At 42.0% G+C, this 23722-nt stretch overlaps 1 protein-coding gene across 2 annotated transcripts in view; it reads left to right on the top strand.

Moving 5' to 3' along the window:
- The first annotated feature begins 1986 nt into the window (after positions 1-1986).
- The window catches only part of adcy3a (adenylate cyclase 3a), a 37209-nt gene continuing 15473 nt past the window's right edge, over positions 1987-23722 (top strand). The window contains exons 1-8 of one of the 2 annotated variants that reach the window (XM_034528742.1): positions 1987-2163; positions 2798-3151; positions 3324-4035; positions 11172-11321; positions 19320-19450; positions 21092-21203; positions 22277-22404; positions 22775-22933. In XM_034528742.1, the coding sequence (XP_034384633.1) occupies positions 3361-4035; positions 11172-11321; positions 19320-19450; positions 21092-21203; positions 22277-22404; positions 22775-22933 (1355 nt within the window). In that variant the 5' untranslated portion in view covers positions 1987-2163; positions 2798-3151; positions 3324-3360. Of the gene's footprint in view, positions 2164-2797; positions 4036-11171; positions 11322-19319; positions 19451-21091; positions 21204-22276; positions 22405-22774; positions 22934-23722 lie in introns of both variants that reach the window. The other variant, XM_034528743.1, reaches the window with a different exon arrangement.

Genomic DNA, 23722 nt, shown 5'->3' with positions numbered 1-23722 from the left:
TATATATACATATATATATATATATATATATATATATATATATATATTGAGGCAAGTGTGTGTCAATGTGACCTCGACAGTCGGTTTGGGATACTGAGACTGGCCGATGATACTGATAAAGTCTTTCTGGTCAATGGGCAACAATCTGCCTAATGATCAGAGGTTCACAGCAGGGTTTCAGTGGAAAATCAATACAGGCCTACTGGCGATGTGGTGTTATTGAAAAGAGTGTGTTGACATACAGAGCAATCAGTTTAAAAAATCTATTTGTAAATAAGATTGTTGTGCTAAGAATATTTTTTTTTTTACAAAGTATCCAGTTTGACAATCACAAGCAATGGCTAATAAGACTTTTGTAAGTGGTAACCATTTATGACATTAAGAGTATTAATAAGTGTAAAGTTGTATAGTGTCTTTTAGTGACGATTTTGGTATGAACATTTTGGTGGGGCCACACAATATTCATACAAGAACATTTTATGATGCAATTCAAAAATACCATAGGTATACCAAATTGAGACACTGTGATTGCTGTGACCAATGTTTCACCAACAGCAGAGATGACAAAATTCCAGCTCAATGATGATGCCATCTAAAATCACACAATGAAATTCTTACCATAACAACATAGGCCCACCAAAGGACTCTCAACATCAAATAAACTACTCGTGACCAGCAACGTTGTTCAATGCCACGCCTGCACGCACCTTCAAGCTGAGAGGCAATGTTCGTCGTTCCCAGTAAGCCTAACTTGATGGCATTATCCATTATGCATAACTCTTGTGTTTTACCAGCCTTTTCTGAAAAATGTTCCATGTCTTTAAATCCGCTTGCTGTCCAGACAGGTTCCCCTCCGGCTTTTGTTTTATATATGCTAGCAGTTAGCCAAGTTTTCCTTTCGAACCAATTGTGGTTAAATTATCTTAAAAAATATATATTTTCCTTCTTGAGATATGATTAAGTCATCCGGTCGATGTGGTCCCAAAAGTTTTTGTTGTTGTTTTTTGCTCCAGGGGTAAAGTACTAAATCCTAAAGCACATCAGGCACAAAGACAAAGATACACACACTACAAAGCATATTTCTAGGCAATATATTTCATTGTGAATATTACATTAGTGTGTATTAAATAGAGAAAAGCCTATAACTTCTTCTTTACAACGCCTCCCTCTGGTGGGTTCGTGCTGATGGTGCTTATGTGGTCATCAATGTGGAACAGTGCAATACAAGAGTCGGCTATTTAATTGTGTTATTGCTTGTTAAAGGATATGCAGTACTACTACTATTAATAACGTTATCAGGACCAAACACCCTGAAGAAAAAAATGTTGTTTGTGCTATTAGAATATATCAACACATCCCATTTCAGATATCTGTTTTATAAACAATGATAGAGAACAGACTTTCTCTGCGACTTTAATAGAATCTCCACAATATCTAGAAAGGTGAATTTTGGGTGGATGTGGACATTTAGAGGTGGCCCCTGTCAAGTTAGCCAGAAAACAGTGGAGCAGCCTTCGATACAAAGCGTTTCGATATTTTCAAAATAAAAGCATGATCGTAACGGCGCTAATGAAAATCCAAATATATTTGTAAGGAAAGACTTTCAAAATAAATAGTATTACATTCTTCCAAGCTGTCCGATGAAACTCGATTGAAATTCCGCTAATTGTTTGTCAAGCAACAATTGTTTTGTGCATTAACTGTGGCTTACAGTGACTGCACAGTTTATCAAACAAGGTTGTGAAACAGATTTAATAGATGCTATTAATAAACCTTTCACATCTCATGAAGCCTACTGAATGGTAGCACACATGCAGAGATGACATACACACCCAAACCCTGACTCAAGCTTCACTAGTCATCACATCTCATCATTTAGTGGAGTTTAATCACGTGTTGAAAAGTGATGAAAGTGCACAATGCAAAGAAAGGTTGTATTTTGAAAACGACCGGAAATCTTGAATATATGCGTGTAGCCAGAGCATCTGTAGTGCAGCTTGATGGTGAAGCGGTTGCTTTTGCGGAAAACACCCAAGACCGCCGTGGCGTACTTCCATGGAGCGCTTTCCTCATGTCATCCAGACTGACGTTTAATATCCGGTGCTGTGTTTCTGTCTCCAGGGAACAACGTGAACCGAGAGACGGAGTCTGGCTCCACACACGGTAAGCAGATGCATCCGTGTACATCATGTCGGGATTTTCACAGCATCTGGAAGAATGGGGACACATGATCAGCCTACTGCATAGCAGGTTAATGGACATTACACACGGGTTAAATGAACAGTAAGAGCCCAAGTGAGAAAAGGATTCAGTCAGATATGGCGTGAAGCTCTGGGATGCTAACGCCACCGCTTAAACGGGCGTGTTGGATGACTAACGTGAAGTCGGTGGCATTGTCTCCTGTATCACCTGAGACCGCTCAGACCATTCACAGGCTGACTGTACGCCTCCCGACGCACGGAGCGCACCATGGAGCTAGGTAGGCCGGCAGCAGAGACCCGCTCCCTGACGCCAACATCTGCCACTGTAACGAGTCGTTTTTCTGTAGGTCATACGACATACCAACTTCAAATGTTCATGAATTGATTTCATTGTGCCAGCTGCCAGTCACCCGCCCGGAAAATAAATGGTGTGGTAAAGCGCTAGTTGTTGACATAACTGTCTCCACAGAGGAGACAGCCACCAGTAGCCGCCATGTGCAGGACCAGGGGACCGTATGGTCCCGACCCCGATCACCAGGTTCTGTTCAATGCAAACAATGCCTCAGTGTGTTCCTCCTGTGTCCCTCTTCATTCAGGCCACGTGACGGGGGACTATGGGAGGCCAAGATGCAAAGAGCTGTCCACTCAAGAGGACTGCTGGAGACAGAGGGAGTCATACAAACATCAGCTTATTTGATCCAACATTAATGAATTCAACAACTCTGAAATGGAACACAACTGTGGAGTACAACGGTGGAGAGGAGCCGGTGATGCAGTCCCATCTGTAAAGCTAAAAGAAACAAGGTGCACATTCCTCTGATCACGCTGCTGAAAAAGAGTAGGCGTGCTTGATCTGTGCCTACGACACAGGACTAACTGAGTCAACTGACAGCACTGGACCGAGTGACCACAGACGCAGCTATGTAAGAAGACATCTGTCCAGCATGCAGGTCCTGACAATCAACACACTACTGTGATTCATGCCATATGTGGGTTCTCGGGGGGGGGGGGGGGGGGGTTACTCAGCAAAAGAGAAACGATCAGATGATGTTTACCTAAGAGTTCTGTCAGTGTTTGATCTACTCCTGTAAGACCACAGACTGCTTTCTATTTTTTATTCAGAGGAGAAGACAGGAAGCATAAGTCCCAAGTGGTCACTATGCCTCGGAACCGAGCTTTTTCCGAGCCAGAGTACTCGGCGGAGTACTCGGCGGACTGCTCGGTCACTCTGCCCTCTGACCCTGGGCAGGCGGTCGGGCGAACACACGAGGTCACGGTTCGGAGCTCAGGATGCTGCCTCTGCCTGCCGCGGTTCATGCGCCTCACCTTCGCACCAGAGTCTCTGGAAAACCTCTACCAGACCTACTTCAGACGGCAGAGACACGAAACCCTGCTGGTGCTGGTCGTGTTCGCTGCCCTCTTCGACAGTTACATCATCGTCATGTGTGCGGTGGTCTACACCACTGACAAGCTGGCTTCTGTTTTAGTGGCATCGGTGGGACTGGCGGCCGACATCGTCCTCTATCTGCTGTGCCGCTTTGGGCTGCTGCCAGACCGTATCTCGAGACGGGTGGTGCCCTACGCTTTGTGGGTGCTCATAGCGGCTCAGATATTCTGCTACCTGGGTCTGAACTATGCTCGCTTCCACCAGGCTAGCGACACTGTCGGCTGGCAGGCTTTCTTCAGCTTTTCCTTTTTCCTGACTCTGCCTTTGAGGCTGACACCCATCGTGCTCATCACTACTGTATCCTGTGGGGTCCACACTCTGGTTCTTGGCGTCGCTATTGCTCAGCAGCAGCAGGAGGACATTCAGGGAACAGCACTTAGCAGACAGGTAAGAGAGGGAAGGAGGTGGTGTATATGGTTGTCCTGAAATGCATTTACTTGTGTGGGATGTCACTTATTTTACAGACTTTTAAAGAAGTTTGTTTATAGATGCAGTAGGCCGGAAACTGCTGGTTCACACATTAAGCTAAGAAATTGCTCATATGATACCCTGAGTTTGAGGTTTGATACCCAGCTTTAGTCATACCAAGATTGTTTTGTGTTCTAACAGTTTTAGGCTTTTAGCTTATACTTGATGTTTTCACAGCAGAAAAAACGAGGGAAATGACATGCATCAAAGGTCCCGAGCTGGAATTAAATTAGGGACATTGCATGTACGTGGTATGTATGTGACCCCAACCTTTTTTGCTCCACGGACCGGTTTGGTTCAAGACAATATTTTCCCGGTATGGCCTTTTAAGGTGTGGGGGATAAATATAATGAAATAAAATAATATGACCGGCATAAAACCCAATATAAAGTACATAAAAAAATACAACTCACCATTACGCTAAATTATCGCCACATATTATGCAGAGGAGGCTTGACTGGTGAGAATCACCTGTAGCGATAAACACGTATTTTAACTAGGACTCCTGATATTGTCTTTTAAATACAGCTTTCTTTTACTTCTTTTTTTCTGTCTCCTCATTGGGCCTTTCCCCCTTCTGTCTCCTCATACACATATATATATATATATATATATATATATATATATATATATATATATATATATATATATATATATATATATATATATATATATATATATACGCACACATTCGTGAACATGTACACACACTACCTGAAGTGCAGTGTTTTCTCCTGGTGCCCATCTTGGCAGGTTCTTGTGAATGTCACAGACGTGGTGAATGATGACAACCCAAAGTGTGAAATAATGATGGCACTATAAAATGTTCCTTCTTATGGAAATGAATGAACTTACAAAGATGTTTTTTGGCACTATGCCACATGTCCAGACTGGATGAATTCCAAGGGCCTTGTATCTGCCATTGTCTGGTGCTGTGAATTGGGGATCATTTAATATTACCATAATATTTCATCCTTTCAACACATGCTCATATAGTATATCAAATAAGTGCTTACTCATTAGGCCTCTGATCAGGGCATGACAGTTCTCTTCTAGCTTTATCCCGCATGTAAGCTTGTCCACTGTCTTGATAAAAGCCTTCTCCATGACGCTTGTCTATGGAGCCAAGATGAATCATCTCCTTGGTGTCATTCTTAATGGTGGTGTAGCTGCAGTACTGTACACAATGACCTGGCGAGTGATTTCTGCCATCTGCTGAAAAAAATAAAAATAAGAGTTCGCTGATTACATGCAATCACACTGCCAGAACCGAATGTCCCTTGGAGGCGGCTGAGGGCCTCAGTCCTTCTCTCTTTCCAGAACTCTCTTAATTCAATTCAATTCAGTTTATTTTGTATAGCCCAGTATCACAAATTACAAATTTGCCTCAGAGGGCTTTACAATCTGTACACATACGACATCCCTATCCCAGGACCTCACATCGAATCAGGAAAAACTCCCCAAAAATAACCTTTGACAGGAAAAAAAGGGAAGAAACCTTCAGGAGAGCAACAGAGGAGGATCCCTCTCCCCGGATACACAGAAGCAATAGATGTCATGTGTACAGAATGAACAGCATTTACAAAGTTACATAAACACATTACATGAATATGACAATGTATGAATGGAACTCCAATCCATGAAACAGAAGGAGGTAGAGAGGAGGCGCATCAGCAGGGCCAACGCGGGAGGCCGGCTCACCAGGCATCAGACACCTCCAGGTCCAATGGACCCTATAAGATGTGAAGTCACAACGACTCCGGGGAGGAAGCAGAGTTAATAAGGTGCAATGGAGAGATGTAAATTCATCCACAAGGAGAGAGAGAAGAGGAGATAGGTGCTCAGTGTATCCTAAAACATCCCCCAGCAGCCTATGAGCCTATAGCAGCATATCAAGGGGCTCGACCAGGGCAAACCTGATTCAGCCCTAACTATAAGCACTATCAAACAGGAAAGTCTTAAGTCTATTCTTGAATGAGGTGACTGTGTCTGCCTCCCGGACTGAAAGTGGAAGCTGGTTCCATAAAAGAGGAGCTTGATAACTGAAGGCTCTTGCTCCCATCCTACTTTTTAGGACTCTAGGAACCACAAGTAGCACCGCATTTAGTGAGCGCAGCTCTCTAGTGGGGCAATATGGTACTACAAGCTCCTTAAGATATGATGGTGCATCACCAATCATAATACAGGAGTAATGTGATCTCTTTTCTTAGTTTTTGTGAGTACACAAGCTGCAGCATTCTGGATCAACTGGAGGGATTTAAGAGACTTATTAGAGCAGCCTGATAATAAGGAGTTGCAGTAATCCAGTCGAGAAGTAACAAACGTGTGAACCAGCTCTTCTGCATCTTTTTGAGACAAGATGTGCCTGAAGTCTTGATCAAAGATAACTGCTGAGATTCTTTACAGTGGTGTTGGATGCCAGGGCAATGCCATCTACAGAAACCACATCACCAGATAATTGATCTCTAAGGTGTTCAGTGCCGAGTAAAATAAGTCTGGAAGTAACAAACGCGTGAACCAGCTTTTCTGCATCTTTTTGAGACAAGATGTGCCTGATTTTTGAAATGTTACGTAGATGAAAAAATGCAATCCTTGAGATTTGCTTAACGTGGGAGTTAAAGGACAAGTCTCGGTCAAAGATAACGCCTAGATTCTTTACAGTGGTGTTGGATGCCAGGGAAATGCCATCTACAGAAACCACATCACCAGATAATTGATTTCTGAGGTGTTCAGGGCCCAGTAAAATAACTTCAGTTTTGTCTGAGTTTAACATCAGGAAGTTGCAGGTCATCCATGTTTTTATGTCTTTAAGACATTCTTGAATTTTAGCGAGCTGGTTGGTCTCCTCTGGTTTGATCGATAGATATAATTGAGTATCGTCTGCATAGCAATGAAAGTTTATGCAGTGTTTCCTGATAATATTGCCCAAAGGAAGCATATATAAGGTAAATAAAATTGTTCCAAGCACAGAACCTTGTGGAACTCCGTGATTAACGTTGGTGGTCATTGAGGCTTCATCGTTTACAAATACAAATTGAGATCGATCTGATAAATAGGATTTAAACCAACTTAGTGCGGTACCTGAAATGCCAATCGACTGATCCAGTCTCTGTAATAGGATGTCATGATCAATGGTGTCGAACGCAGCACTAAGGTCTAATAATACCAGTACGGAGATGAGTCCTTTATCTGATGCAATTAGGAGGTCATTTGTAATTTTCACCAGTGCTGTCTCTGTGCTGTGGTGTTTTCTAAATCCTGACTGAAACTCCTCAAATAAACTATTCTGATGTAGGAAGTCGCACAACTGATTTGCGACTACTTTCTCAAGGATCTTAGAGAGGAAGGGAAGGCTAGAGATTGGTCTGTAGTTAGCCAACACCTCTGGATTAAGAGTGGGCTTTTTCAGGAGAGGTTTAATTACAGCTACTTTGAAGGAATGTGGTACATGCCCTGTTAGCAAAGACACATTAACAATATCCAGCAGAGAGGTGCCAATTAAAGGCAACACGTCTTTAAGCAGCCTCGTTGGGATGGGGTCTAAGAGACAGGTAGACGGTTTAGAAGTTGAAACCGTTGAAGACAATTGGTCTAGGTTAATGGGAGAAAAGCTATCCAAATATACACCAGGGCATACAGCCGTTTCCAAGGCCACTCCTCTTGATGACAGATCGGCAGTAGTTGAGGGCAAGAGATCATCAATCTTGCCTCTAATAGTTCAAATCTTTTCATTGAAGAAGTTCATGAAGTCATTACTACTGAGGTCTATAGGAATACACAGCTCCACAGAGCTGTGACTCTCTGTCAGCCTGGCTACAGTGCTAAAGAGAACCCTGGGGTTGTTCTTATTTTTCTCTATTACTGATGAGTAATAGGCTGCTCTGGCATTACGGAGAGCCTTTTTATATGTTTTAAGACTATCCTCTTACTGTTGGGAGACAGCAGGTGTCCTGATGGAGAAGGTGTTCCTCTTCACAATCCCAATGTTCATACATTTGAACAGGAGGGCAACCTTTGCTTAGTTGATTTTATACAACAGATTGTTGGTGGACAAGAGAAAATCTCCAGCTTGCATGACAAACGTCTTTACAGACACGAGCTGTATCCATTGGGATGGATCAATTGGCAAAGTAAAACCAAAGTGCTGATTACATTTGTCACGCTGCTTTGGTTTTTATGTCACCATGTAGGTATGCTATGCTGTGACTGTTAAGACTTTCCCTGTTGGAATCTTAGATGTAATGTTGATCCCAAAGGGGGCAACGCCGTCTAATATCTTCAAAACACCTGTACGTCTTATCCACAGTCAGGCTCACAACTGTAGCAAGTTGTCTCAAGCAGCCCAAGGTATTATTGAAGCTCTGGCACCGATTATGTCATCTTCACAAAGGACATGTTTGTGTTCTGGTGAAACAGCTTTCTGATCAGAGGGAGAAGGCTCATTAGGAGGGTCTTCATGTGAAGGCTGTTCTTTTTCCATAATAGGTGGAACCGGCATTTGCCCGATCAATTCTGTGAAGACAATACCCGCTTGAAAGAGAACACTAAATAGTCAAGTGCTCTTTGAAAATGTTTTTGTCCATGTCCTCCAAAGAAAAAAAAACACATGTATTAATATTTAAATTATGAAAATATATAAAACACAAGACATGTCATGCAATTAAGTTCTGTCAGTTGACCCGTTACCATTGCTCAACACCCTGTCTGTAAAGACGAGCCAGAGCACGTTCAATACATCAACAGATGGAGATACAGCAAGTAATCACAAAGCTAGATGAGGTGGATCTGTGGCCGTGAAAGGTCTCTTTCATGGACCTCTCTTGTAGCTGAAGAAACTACATGCATGCTCCACGTAATTGGCAATACTTTTCGACAGATGTATTTTGGAACGAAATAACAAAGATAAATCTAGTTTTGATCTATAATTGTAAAATTATAACTGATAAAGAATGGCTTTGAAGTACAAGTAGTCCACTAGTTAACTCATCTGAATTACGCTTCGCAGTGATTCAACTCTCTGTCCGCTACCTCAAGTTGTTGACACAATCAAAGAACCAGCATTTAATTCAGAGACACTGACATTGAAATATAAATTGGGTAATAATAATAATAATAATAATAATAATAAAGTAGCATAATAATAATAATAATAATAATAATAATAATAATAAAAGAGTAGCACAGACATGTGCTCCATCAGTAAAGGGATTATTGTGTACTGGTGTCTCAGAGACGGATGCAGAGACGGTCCTGATGTTGCTTGCGCTGTGTTCTTTGTGTTGACCATTTCTTGACTGAAGCATAACAGCTGTCCAGCAAGAACCCCCCTGATCTGATGGTTTCTCTAAGAACCGTGCTTGGCGCCATAGCGTGAGCCTCTGCAGACGGCGTGCTAGCTCCAACGATGTCTGGACGCGTTGCTATGCGCTGTGTGTTGCATTATTCTCCAAAACACCAGAGGGCATCTAATCATAAAATACTCTGAAGAATCAAAAAGACAATAAGTGTAACCCCAAGATATACACATAGACTGTAGGTGTAACCGGCAATACACCATAAACCAACCTTCACAATGAGAAGGATTGTAATTATCTGTAAACTCATATCTCATGTTCATGGATGACTACCACCCCTGTAAAGAAACAACAAGTATTACATGTATTTAAAAAAAAACAAAGGTCGAACATCCCGTAAACAATTTGATTTAGCTGCAAAATATTCACTCAAATTAAGTTTTTCTAAGACCTCCCTGTTTCTAAAGCATTTCAAAACAAATGAACCTTCTTTAAACATGTAAATAGTGTTTTATCAATGAATATTTGTGACAGTCATGTGATCCTGTGTGCCAAGTTACAAAGAAATTCAGAGGTGCACGACCAAGCGCTGCGACCAATGATTACATCATTGTCTGGTGCAGGTGCGTCTTGCACGGTGAGTAACAACTAAGCTTTAGAATGTTACTTGTGTTGTGATAAAAAGCAAAAAGTAAATCTACACAGAATAAAGCAGCTACGCACACGCATACCGGCAAGGAGCACGTAGCAGAAGGCATGCAACACAGGTTTTACAAAAAGCATCATGAAAGTACAGTTGATGTTACCCACATCCAACCTACTACTATGGTTATTTAACAGGGTTCAAACATAACTGGTACTCCAACATTACTCTGGCCTTCAGGCCTATAATCAGGTTTACTTCAATAGGCTAACCTGCAAAATAGGCAGTAAAACAACATAAACATTCCAGCTTCATAGTTTGAAGTAAGGTCACAGTCTATGGATTCTTGAACTGCAGTGGAGGGGAATCCTGCTGTGAACTGACCATCCTAGAGGAAAGACATTGCCAGATCCAATGAAGTCAATCCACTTGCTCGTACCATGACCAGGTCCCGCCATAGCAAAGAGCCGGTCTCTTTAGGTGGTTTTAAAAATACATTGAAAGAGTTGGAGGAAGGTTCATCTGGTTGTAGATGTTTTTCTGACTGAGGTATGTGCACCTGTGTGAACTGAGATGTGATGACTTGAATCTTAGTTTTGGTTTTACTAAAGTTTTTATTGTCTGTCACTGTTTTATGTTGTATGTCTGAAACTTTGTTAAATGTGCTTTTGCTGTCTTGGTCAGGACACTCTTGTAAAGGAGATTTTTAATCTCAATGAGGCTTTTTCCTGGTTAAATAAATCAATCAATCAAAAAAATCACAATGGCAGACAGCGGAGTAGATTGGGCAGGTGTTCCGTATCAGTGTTTGGTCACCTAGCTGGAGGTGGTTCTGTAAGCACAGCAGCCCCGCAGGACGTCACATCTGACTAGCTCGTTGTTACTCACGTCTTCTGATAGATGGAGCAGGAGGAAAAGAGAGACTGATCTTTTGTTACACTTCTAGATATGTATACACAATGGGGACACATTTGAAAAAACATAAAGTGCATTCTGCATAATATGTCATCTTTAAAGCTAGACTTCACAGAACTTTTTTGTTGTGCCATATTTATCCCTTATTGTGCATGTGTTAATTCAATATTGAGCCTTAACTGTTGCATTCTTTTTCTTTCAAGCTGCTGGCCAACATAGTGATCTATGTGTGTGCCATCACTGTGGGCGTCATGTCGTACTACATGGCTGACCGTAAACATCGAAAGGCCTTTCTTGAGGCCAGGCAGTCACTGGAGGTCAAACTCAACCTGGAGGAGCAGAGCCAGCAACAGGTCAGAGGACATTTCAGCATTCTGTTGTTAATACAAGTTTAAGGGAACTGTTTCACTTTTGGGGTCATCATTTACATTTATTTATGACAGTAATATTGCGTTTTAAGTTTTTACTAAACTTGTAAAGAATCATCCATTCCATTATCCGAACCGATGCTGGAGCCGATCCCAGCTGACCCTGGACAGGTCGCCGGTTTATCGCAGGCAACATATAGAGACAGACAACCATTCACACTCACATCCAATTAACCTGAGCTGCATGTCTTTGGACTGTGGGAGGAAGCCGGAAAACCCGCAGGGAACCCACTCTGCCACGTGGAGACTGTGCAAACTCCACACAGAAGGACCGCCCGGGATCGGGGGTCAAACCTTGGCCCCCCCTTGCTGTGAGGTGACAGTGCTAGCCACTACACCACCGTGCAGCCCGCTAGAACCATACACACAAGGTTATTAACAAATAGTCAAATTGTCAAAGTACTATTCCACATTCAGAGTGAACCGTGTAGGTTGAATCAAGCATAGGCCATGATATCCAGCTGATGTCACAAAACACATGCACAAAGTAATCTCAGAAAGTGCTCTTAAGAGTTTATTTACCTCTAACAATATTGATCAAGTGTGCGCGTGCCCTGCTGCACTACAGACCTGTGTAGGGAGGGGGGAGACGCGAGACAAAAGAAAGATGGCCATCACTCCACGCAAGCCTTAACAATGGCGGAGGAGAAAACTACGAGATGGCGTATAGTCTTGTATGCGACACAAAACAACATAAATGGAGGCGAGGCCACGATTATTTCATAGAGTATTGAGGCACACAATAGAGGCTGCATTTACACAGACCGTGTGTCTGAGATGAGCATAACATATTTGTGTTTGAGTACGTGTTTATAGTGTAAAGTTTAAACTATAAGGAAAAGGAAAAACTCAAAGCAAGGCAGAGCCTCAGCGCCACTGTAAAATACAGCAATTAGACTTCATAAAGTTACAGTTACCCACCCCACTCGCGTAGATCTAAACACAAAACTCTTAAATCACGTTGGGATAACATTCTTAAAACAGCATTAAAACAACACAGTTATAACAGCAACAACACAACAATAATTTTACACAGTACTAATGGAACTTAACATTGTGCAAATACACATTAACAGAACAGTTCAACTTAAAATGAAACAAACAAGATTATAAACGCACTCCTACGATCTATCTCTGCCCAGACACCAGCCTCTTACTTTGAGGTGGCTTCGTAGCGGTCGATGTGCTTCTTCGAATGTATGCATTCAATTCGGGATCCGGAGCTTCCCTCATTTGATGAATCTGCTCGGCGATAAATCTTCCATATGGCAGCGGGAATTCTTTGAAAGTTAGGGGAATTCTTTCTTACGACCAGTAAATATTTACTTGAATGAGAAGAAAGCGGGACATAGATGCTATCCTTTTCTTCCTCCTGAAGATCTCTTTTCAGACGGTCGCACGGTGAACAGCTTGTGGCTTGGTGGTTCAGGATGCTTTCTATTGCTACTCTGTCAAAGTTGACAAGAACTTGGCACAGGAATGTTGCCTTCTTAAGTTTCCTTAAGGAATACAGCCGTTTATAAGCTTCAAAAGGATGTGTGTCAACAACCAGCTCCTTGGTTTTACTGGCGTTGAGCAGTAAGTTGAGCAGTAAGTTGTCCTCTGAGCAACACTCTGATAGATTGTTGATATGCTCTCCATATGACGTTCTCCTCGTGTTTGGGGTAGCAGTCAAGGGTGTACAACGTGCAACAGGGGGGTGCTGAGTACACAGCCCCGGGGGGCTCCGGTGTTTAACACTAGAGTAGAGGAGGTTTGGTGAGGAAATTAAAGTGAGTAATCATCTTGCAAACGTGGCCTCACACATGATGGCTCCTCTGCTTTTCAATTCAATTCAGTTTATTTTGTATAGCCCAATATCACAAATTACAAATTTGCTTCACAGGGCTTTACAATCTGTACACATACGACATCCTGTCCCAGGACCTCACATCGGATCAGGAAAAACTCCCCAAAAATAACCTTTCACAGGGAAAAAAGGGAAGAAACCTTCAGGAGAGCAACAGAGGAGGATCCCTCTCCCCGGATGGACAGAAGCAATAGATGTCATGTGTACAGAATGAACGGCATTACAGAGTTACATAAACACATTCAATGAATATGACAATGTATGAAAGGACCTCCACAATCCATGAAACAGAAGGAGGTAGAGAGGAGGGGGGTCGGGGCGATCAGCAGGGCCAACGCGGGAGGTCGGCTCACCAGGCAGGAGGCATCAGACACAGCCCGGTCCAATGGACCCTATGAGACGTGAAGTCCCAAAGACTCCGGGGGAGGAAGCAGAGTTAGTAAGGTGCAATGGAGAGATGTAAATTCATCCATCAGCAGAGAGAGAAGAGGAGATAGGTGCTCAGTGTATCCTAAAACATCCCCCAACAGCCTATAAGCCTATGGGAGCATATCTAGGGGCTGGACCAGGGCAAACCTCATTCAGCCCTAACTATAAGCATTATTAAAGAGGAAAGTCTTAAGTCTACTCTTAAATGAGGTGACTGTGTCTGCCTCCCGGACTGAAAATGGAAGCTGGTTCCATAAAAGAGGAGCTTGATAACTGAAGGCTCTGGCTCCCATCCTAATTTAGAAGACTCTAGGAACCACGAGTAGCCCCGCATTTAGTGAGCGCAGCTCTCTAGTAGGGCAGTATGGAACTACAAGCTCCTTAAGATATGATGGTGCATCACCAATCAAGGCTTTGTAGGTGAGGAGAAGAATTTTAAATGTGATTCTTGATTTTACAGGGAGCCAGTGCAGAGCAGCTAATACTGGAGTAATGTGATCTCTTTTCTTAGTTTTTGTGAGTACACAAGCTGCAGCATTCTGGATTAACTGGAGGGATTTAAGAGATTTATTAGAGCAGCCTGATAATAAGGAGTTACAGTAATCCAGTCGAGAAGTAACAAACGTGTGAACCAGCTCTTCTGCATCTTTTTGAGACAAGATGTGCCTGAAGTCTTGATCAAAGATAACTGCTGAGATTCTTTACAGTGGTGTTGGATGCCAGGGCAATGCCATCTACAGAAACCACATCACCAGATAATTGATCTCTAAGGTGTTCAGTGCCGAGTAAAATAACTTCAGTTTTGTCTGAGTTTAACATCAGGAAGTTGCAGGTGATCCATGTTTTAATGTCTTTAAGACATGCTTGAATTTTAGCGAGCTGGTTGGTCTCCTCTGGTTTGATCGATAGATATAATTGAGTATCATCTGCATAACAATGAAAGTTTATGGAGTGTTTCCTGATAATGTTGCCCAAAGGAACCATATATAAGGTAAATAAAATTGGTCCAAGCACAGAACCTTATGGAACTCCATGATTAACGTTGGTGGTCATTGAGGCTTCATCGTTTACAAATACAAATTGAGATTGAGCTGATAAATAGGATTTAAACCAACTTAGTGCGGTACCTGAAATGCCAATCGACTGATCCAGTCTCTGTAATAGGATGTCATGATCAATGGTGTCGAACGCAGCACTAAGGTCTAATAATACCAGTACGGAGATGAGTCCTTTATCTGATGCAATTAGGAGGTCATTTGTAATTTTCACCAGTGCTGTCTCTGTGATGTGGTGTTTTCTAAATCCTGACTGAAACTCCTCAAATAAACTATTCTGATGTAGAAAGTCGCACAACTGATTTGCGACTACTTTCTCAAGGATCTTAGAGAGGAAGGGAAGGTTAGAGATTGGTCTGTAGTTAGCCAACACCTCTGGATTAAGAGTGGGCTTTTTCAGGAGAGGTTTAATTACAGCTACTTTTGAAGGAATGTGGTACATGGCCTGTTAGCAAAGACACATTAACAATATCCAGCAGAGAGGTGCCAATTAAAGGCAACACGTTTTTAAGCAGCCTCGTTGGGATGGGGTCCAAGAGACAGGTAGACGGTTTAGAAGTAGAAACCGTTGAGGACAATTGGTCTAGGTTAATGGGAGAAAAGCTATCCAAATATACACCAGGGCATACGGCCGTTTTCAAGGCCACTCCTCTTGATGACAGATCGGCAGTAGTTGAGGGCAAGAGATCATCAATCTTGCCTCTAATAGTTCAAATCTTTTCATTGAAGAAGTATTTTTCTTCAGTGGGGCTATCAAGTCTAGTGTCATTCTCAGTGAGCCTGTAGCACTATCGACAAGATGATCAATCTGGGACGGACTAAAGTTAGCACAGGAGTCCTCCATCACATTGAGACGTGGTATTGAATCAAATGCAGAAGGAATCGCTACTTTAAATTTAGCTACAGCACTGTCAGTTAGACATCTGGTTTAGAAACTTTTGACTAACGGTGTATACTCTGGGAGTATAAACTCAAAAGTTATGAGGTAATGGTCTGACAGAAGAGGGTTCTGTGGGAAGACCTCCAAATACTCAATGTCAATGCCATATGCAAGGTCGAGGGTGTGGCCAAAAGCAGTGAGTGGGTTTCTGTACTCTCTGACAGAAGCCAATCGAGTCCAACAATGAGATAAATGCAGTACTAAGGCAATCATTATCAATATCCACATGAATATTTAAATCTCCTACAATAATAACCTTATCAGTTTTAAGGACTAAACTTGATCAAACTCTGAAAATTCAGATATAAATTCTGAATATGGACCTGGTGGCCGGTACAGTATAACAAATAGGATTGGCTGTAATGTTTTCCAGGTTGGATGTGAAAGACTAAGAACAAGGCTTTCAAATGAGTTGTTTAGTTTAGGTGTAGGATTCATTAATAGGCTTGAGTCAAAGATGGCTGCTACTCCACCTCCTCGGTCGGTGCCTCGAGGAATGTGAGTATTAATATGACTTGGAGGAGTTGATTCATTTATGCTGACATATTCGTATGTCGTATGTGTACAGATTATAAAGCCCTCTGAGGCTAATTTGTGATATTGGGCTATACAAAATAAACTGAATTGAAATTGAAATTGAAAAATTAGAATATTTCACTAAGACACAATAAATCAATGTGATTGTCTGATATTAAATAATTTACTAATACAGCTTTAGATGACAGATATCTAATATTTAGGAGTCCACATTTAATTATCCTGTTTTGTTGCACTGTTGCCGTAGTGATGTTAACCTGTATGAGGTTATTTTGTATGACTCCTCTTCTGGTTACTTTTGATTTAATTAATTTAAGTGGCCGTGGGACAGACACAGTCTCTATAGAATTAAGGTTAAGGGTGGGTAACTGCTCGAATGGAAGTGCAGAGAAGGGTGGAAGACTACAACTCTGCTTCTGCTTCCTGATCTGAACTCTGGGTCATGGATTAAGTCCGTTAATCAACTTGGCCATGTTCGCAGAAATGAGACGCGCTCCATCCCAAGTGGGATGAATGCCGTCTCGACTCATCAGATCAGGCTTTCCCCAGAAAGTCTGCTAGTTATCTATGTAGCCCACATTGTTTGCTGGGCACCACCTGGACAACCAGCGGTTGAATGACGACATGCCATCGTTTATCAGATTCGGGAGAGGGCCAGAGAAAACTACGGTGTCCGATATAGTCTTGGCATAAGCACCCACCAATTCTACATTAATTTTAGTGACCTCCGACTGCCGCAGTCGGGAGTCATTACCGCCGGCGTGTATTATAATCTTACTGTAACTATGCTCATCTTTAGCCAGCAGTTTTAAACAAGATTCAATGTCGCCCGCTCTGGCCCCCGGGATGCATATGACTTTGGTCCCTGGCTTCCCTATCTTCACGTTTCTGACTATGGAGCTACCTAAAACCAGAGTGGGTTTCTCAGCGGGTGCGTCACTGAGTGGGGAAAACTAGTTCGAAACGTGAAGAGGTTCGCGGTGCTCAGTGGGCTTCTGTTTAGACTTAATAAAACCCCTTCGAACAGTCACCCAGCCATCTGGCTGCTCGGGGGCTGCCGGGGGACAGCTAACAGAGGCTAACGTGTGTTTATTAACGACTTAGTTTTATGTCCGTGTGCTTTGAACTTGTGTAATAAGTTCTCAATAAAGGTATTTATGCATGTCCCCCTGCGCCCCACCTGTAGTACCACGGCAGACTACGTTCCCCTCATTGGGGGACCGCAGCTGAGAACACTTCGGCTGTGTAAGAACACATTTTCAGGCGTTAATGAATCAGGCGGAGATCTTTTCTGACGTTGATCTTCTGAAGTCCGTAAAATAATATCTTAGAAGACACTTCAGAAAATGTTCGAGAATGAGGAACAATGTGTTTCTGAATTTATTTTCATTTTATTTTGGAGAGCGACAGGGAACGTCTCGGCGATCGACGGGTTGGCGACCACTGACTTACAGGATCCTAATTTTTTTCTTACAGTGTCGAAAATTGTCTTCCATAGTTACCACTGGAAGCATGGAGATGTAAAAAATAAAATAAAGTAAACAAAGAGGAGGGCACAGTTTATCCTGGTAGATTCATGTTTACTCAAAACAATCAGGATTAAAGATGGAACATAAAAGCACATAAAATTGGAAGATATGTATTTATTTATTCAACAAACATTTTGTTTTATTATTGAAGCTGTTTTGACAAAAGCAATTAAATAGATTATTTGAAGTCTGAATAATGTAACCAAGAAAATCTGTCTGCTTGAGTTTATAGAGGAAGATCTTCAGTATCAAGCACAATCTTTTATTATTTAAAAAGTACTATAATACGTATTTTCTGTTACCGTGTTACCATGTGACAGGACATTATTTTCGTTTTAAACGGTAACGCAGTGTGCAGGCGATTGTACCAGTTTGTGTTTGTACCTTTGCCTGCCCATCCTAACACTTAAGCTGTGTGTAAATACATCTATCAGTTCCATGCCATGTGTCCATTTGTCTCAACCCCTGCTCTGTCCTCTATTTTATTGTCAGCAATCTCCTGTCTTTGCTCAATGTCTGTGTGACTTTCTGTATCCTCCTCTGTCACATCTGTAGTTAATCGACAACTCCTGTATTGATGTTGGCCAGTTTTCATTCACCACCACATGTGCCACATCAAACAAGAATAGTAAATCGACCGTACTTGTATAGCGTCTTTCTAGTTTTACGAACACTACTGTTCCAAGGGTGACTGTGGATCAGCGGTAGATCAAAGGATCGGCTGTTCGATCCCCGGCTCCGTTACTACATGTCGTTGTGTCATTAGACCTAATACATTTAACCTTGATTTGCCCCTGCAGGCTTTTCCTGTGGGGTATGACTGGTTATATAGTCCTGATGGACAGGTGGCACCTTGCATGGTAACCTCTGTCATAAGTTTATGAATGATGACATGTAATGTTAATGTACCATTAGGTACATTAACATTACATGTCATCATTCACTCACATTCATACACTGATGCTGCCATGCCACTTGCCCATCAGAACACAAACATTGAAACATCGCGGGAGCAATTTGCCCAAGAACACATTGACATGCTCTAGTCGGGGATCAAACCGACGATCCTCTGATTGAAGGACGACCGCTGAACCACAGAAGGTGTCTTGAATATTTTGTCATTGCATATGTAACGTTGCAACTCCTATCTGATTCAACTCCTGAGCCTCTGGCTCCTCAACAACTTCACTCAGAGGAGCTGTCAATCATGACCGATCAGATTATCTTATCAGATAAATAAACACTTGAACATACATCAGCATGGGAAGAACTACCTAAAGTGACAGAGCAAAATAAGAAGAGTCAAATTCCTGGTATGTGTTCTTATACCTGTCCATAGAGGTCTTTGACATAATGTCAACACTATATCTTCACATATCTTCCCATGCTTCCTGTCCTTATGCTAGGCCAATTGCATCCTGACTCCAGCGCTGTACTTAACACACACACATGACATTTGTATCCATCTGAACATCTCACTCTCATCTAATAGGGCATGTACAATTGTTGTTATTGGTATGCTCCCTGTTTGTTTTCAGTAGGTGTGTATGACGTCCTCTTTGGTCCTGTCTTTGTCCTCTCCAGGAACGCCTGCTGCTCTCCATCCTTCCAAAGCACATAGCTGATGAGATGCTTCAGGATATGAAGAAGGAGCCCAGTCAGAAAGAGATGCAGCAGTTCAACACTATGTACATGTACAGACATGAAAACGTCAGGTAATTTGGTTCCTCTGTAGACTTTGACCATGACTGCTTTTAGCTGAACATTCATATGTAACATGAATGTGCAGCAAGTGGCTTCTCACAGTGGTGTCTAGGTATCTACATGGATCCCTGAGTATGTTCACAAGCAAAGTCACACACCAAATAAATCAAAATGTTAAGCAAACAGATGTTTATTTTCTTATTTGTTCAAACTGATACCCTGTTGAAACATTACATTGATTTGTCAACGTACTAATAACAACACAACAAAGCCATTTCTACCAAATCGTATAGCGGCCTTTTACAAACAACCCACTTCCAAAAACAGACAGCAGGGTTGGTTGAGTTAGCTGAACTCAACACAGCACACTGTGGTTATATCAGAAGTCACACAGTTCAATGGGACAGAAGAGGAAACTTGTTTGTGTTGGTTGAGAAAGCTGCACCTCAACAGTTACTACAAGCATGACAAAGGAACAACCTGTTGTGGATAAACAAGATCATAGGGTTAGTGTGCATATACAAGTTCACAACGGTTCAAGTCTGCCCCGACACAGCTTTTGCTTGCTGTAATCATTTTTTCAGTTCTTCTTAATTTGTGTTCAGTGAAAGTAATGGGAGGCAACATTCTGTGCTGAAGCTGCAGTGAGGCTTCATCAATCTGTCATGGACTATATTCCAATTGAACACACTTTGTAATGTATTTCTGCACAGAGAGAGGATTGTGGATTTTGTCCGCTTGACATTGAAACAGACTGGTGATGTATATAATCCTGAGGTAACAAAGACACAGGTTCAGTCTGTTACCTGAAGCATCAACATCCATTGAACATGAATGCAAATGCTTACAGTCTCAAACACCAGCAAGGATCCGCTGGAATGAGATGTGAGGCTTGCTTTAATAACCCATCAGAGAAGTCTGGCTTTTTGCTGACACACACAGAATGAAGGTATGCTCTTGGCTGCTCTATTCAGTTTAGTTTGTTTAAATACATTCTTTGTGGCTCATTTTCAGGTTCTGAATCTTTTAAATTATTAAGTTCAAGCACATTTTTAAACAGAAATGATGAAATAATTTATTATCAATATTGAAAAATATGAGGAAAATAAATTGTGGCTTTATTGGTTCTATTCACACCTACTAAAAAAACGAGTGGGTGTAGTTCCCATTACATTTCAATGTGTACCAGTGCAAATGCATTTGTGGACTGAACCAACAGCATCAAAAACATCAGACTAAAACCCATATCTGACATGGCTTGTTGTAGCCAAATCAAAGCTCCAGTCATCTCCATCAACACTGTAAGCTTTGAAAAGTGTATCACAGCATCTCCACCACCTGCTGCTGATAAAGATTCAACATCTTACCTGCCGCCTCCTGTTCCACCTCCGTTTCAGTGGGGTTCTCCACCCTGACCACTAATTAATATCCGGTGTGCCGGCACAGCCAAATCAAAAGCAGCCAGTCATCAGTTTTCATCAGGGATCACTGCTAATGAATTGAAAGACTGGACACAGATTCTAAGCAGCGGTTTGTAACAATGTGACGACTTGAAAGAGTGAATATGTGCATGGTTGATACTGTTTCTGTGACTGTAGCAAGATGATATCAATACTAATGGAGCAACTTGTGTCTGTCTTGTTGTGGGGCAGTATTTTGTTTGCAGACATCGTGGGCTTCACACAGCTGTCATCGTCCTGCAGCGCTCATGAACTGGTCAAACTGCTCAATGAGCTCTTTGCTCGCTTTGACAAACTGGCTGCAGTGAGTTTCACATCGTTACATAACATTCTGACTGCTTTACAGACATATGGAGTCTTTATCAACCTCTCATGTGAGTCATTTGGATTATTTTAACGTATGAGGCATCATCCCAGTTACAGAAAGAGTGTCCTGTAGTCATTTTTTATGTTATATACTTATATCTATATAAGATTATTCATTATAAGATTAGCAATATAAAAACTACTATCTATATTTTCACATATTTACATAAAACTGATCCAGACTAGCAGACTTAAACTCAGGGTACCTCCTGACGCAGAGGACTGATCAATACAGTGCCCTCGGTTTCCCACTCTGTTTAAGACATATATCTTCATATCTTTTATGTAACTATTCCTCCATCATTTATGTGTGATATATGATTTCTTGAATCCAGAGAAAAGCGTATGAAGTAAATGTGATGTATCATTCGTTAACTGTGAATGGCATCGATAACCCCTGGCTTTCCCAGCGTGGCCGTCTTTAGTCTGACTGACTGTGAAAAATGGCATCCGCTCATTCATTTAAAAGGGGCAAACAGCACGGTCATCCAGCGGCACATTCCTGGTAGATTACTTTGTGTAGTTCTACTGTTTACGTTGCCATCTTTGTGCTGAGAGACAACATACATTCTGCCGTGGTTACTGTTCAGCATTGTGAGGAACACAAACCACCAAAATTCCTAGATCTGTTCCTCAAACTGGACCTCCTGGGTGGTGCCTCATGTCTCACTAATACCACTGCTCTCACACTTACTCTGAAGCTCATGCTTGAAATGATGCTTAGCAGCCGTATCTTACCTCACCTACGTTGGTTCAACACAGCAAGGGAATGGAGCAGAACAGAAAGCTATTGTGTGTTGCTTTCTGAAGTCAGTCTATTTTATATATATATATAATATATATATATATATATATATATATATATATATATGTATATTATATATGCTGATCCCGATCCAACAGATAAGATCTGCGTATCTAAAAACAATTGCAAAATGTTTCAGAGGTCAGCCTTTCTGTCATTTCTATAATTGCGGAAAAGGTGATCTCTCTCTTTCTAAACCTCTTCAGAAATATCACCAGCTGAGGATCAAGATCCTGGGAGACTGCTACTACTGTATCTGTGGGCTACCGGACTACAGGGAGGACCACGCTGCATGCTCCATCATGATGGGTCTGGCCATGGTGGAGGCCATCTCGTGAGTACAGAGATGAGGGGTCAGGAGCTGGCCTGTTCTAAACTTCACTCGATGTCACATTTTCATGTGATGCAGTATGGAATTGATCCCTCTGATGGTCTTTCTGTGGACCACATCTGTGAAATAAAGTGAAGTAAACAATGAGGGATCATTAAGCTGATGCAACATTTTGGTCAGACTCCAGACGAGCTGCCATGAATGGATTTCCTTTTATTTTGGATGTTCCTTGCTGCTCTAAATGAGATCTATCAGAGACAGTGTTCCCCATTGTCAGAAAAGAGAGCAGGGTTGTTGATTGTAACTAAAACAGAAGCTAGTTGTAATTTCAGCATGTTCTTATTTAATGTGGTGCTTTTTAAACCAACCACAGGTACGTCCGAGAGAAAACCCAGACAGACGTCGACATGCGGGTTGGAGTGCACAGCGGGACAGTCCTTGGGGGGGTGCTGGGTCAGAAACGCTGGCAGTACGACGTCTGGTCCACAGATGTCACTGTGGCAAACAAGATGGAGGCTGGAGGGATACCAGGGTAAGAACAGACCATCCCATGTAATTCCTCTCTTTGAAGCAAGTTAAATTAAATTAAATTTATTTTGTATAGCCCAAAATCACAAATTACTAATTTGCCTCAGAGGGCTTTACAATCTGTACCCATACGACATCCCTGTCCCAGGACCTCACATCGGATCAGGAAAAACTAAAGAGCAGTTGAATTATTACCAGCAAGACATTTCATGGATGGTTGTTTTGAATCCATAGTCTGTGTATAACTACAGTCGATAGCGTTCAGACAGCAAAGTAGTGTACTGCTGTGTGTGTGTGTGAGCATCAGCAAAATGTATTTTAGATCCCTAAAAGAGAGACACATCTACAAATGTGTTTAAGTGTACGCGAGATTCAGAATATTTTCACAACTTTGTCTTATTGTCAAACAGCCCTTTTAGACAGAGAACTGAACTGAAAGTGAAACTTCTTTATGCTAACTTCAAAGACTCCTTCGCCAAAAGCAGTACAGATAAGTTTCACTCTTAGGTTCATGTCCATGTCTGTCAAACTGATTAGTTTAGGTGGGTCTCTCTTGAATTGGCTAAAATAGGTTTGCTCCTGCCCACATTCTCAGCAGTTCATGGTTTTGCTGCTGTGCTGGTACTCCTGTCTGCTTCTCCAAACTGGGGCTGTGATGACCACTGCCTACTCTTGTAATACACTGACTATGGATAGGAACATCATGCAGCCCCACTTCAAAACACCATATCTATCCCTTTAAGCCCCAGGGGCAGGACATCATGCTGAAAACACGGCCTACTTTCCACCTAAT

Source organism: Cyclopterus lumpus, chromosome 25 (assembly GCF_009769545.1).
Source record: "Cyclopterus lumpus isolate fCycLum1 chromosome 25, fCycLum1.pri, whole genome shotgun sequence".
NCBI lineage: Eukaryota > Metazoa > Chordata > Actinopteri > Perciformes > Cyclopteridae > Cyclopterus > Cyclopterus lumpus.
This window is presented reverse-complemented; position numbering and strand designations above follow the sequence as displayed.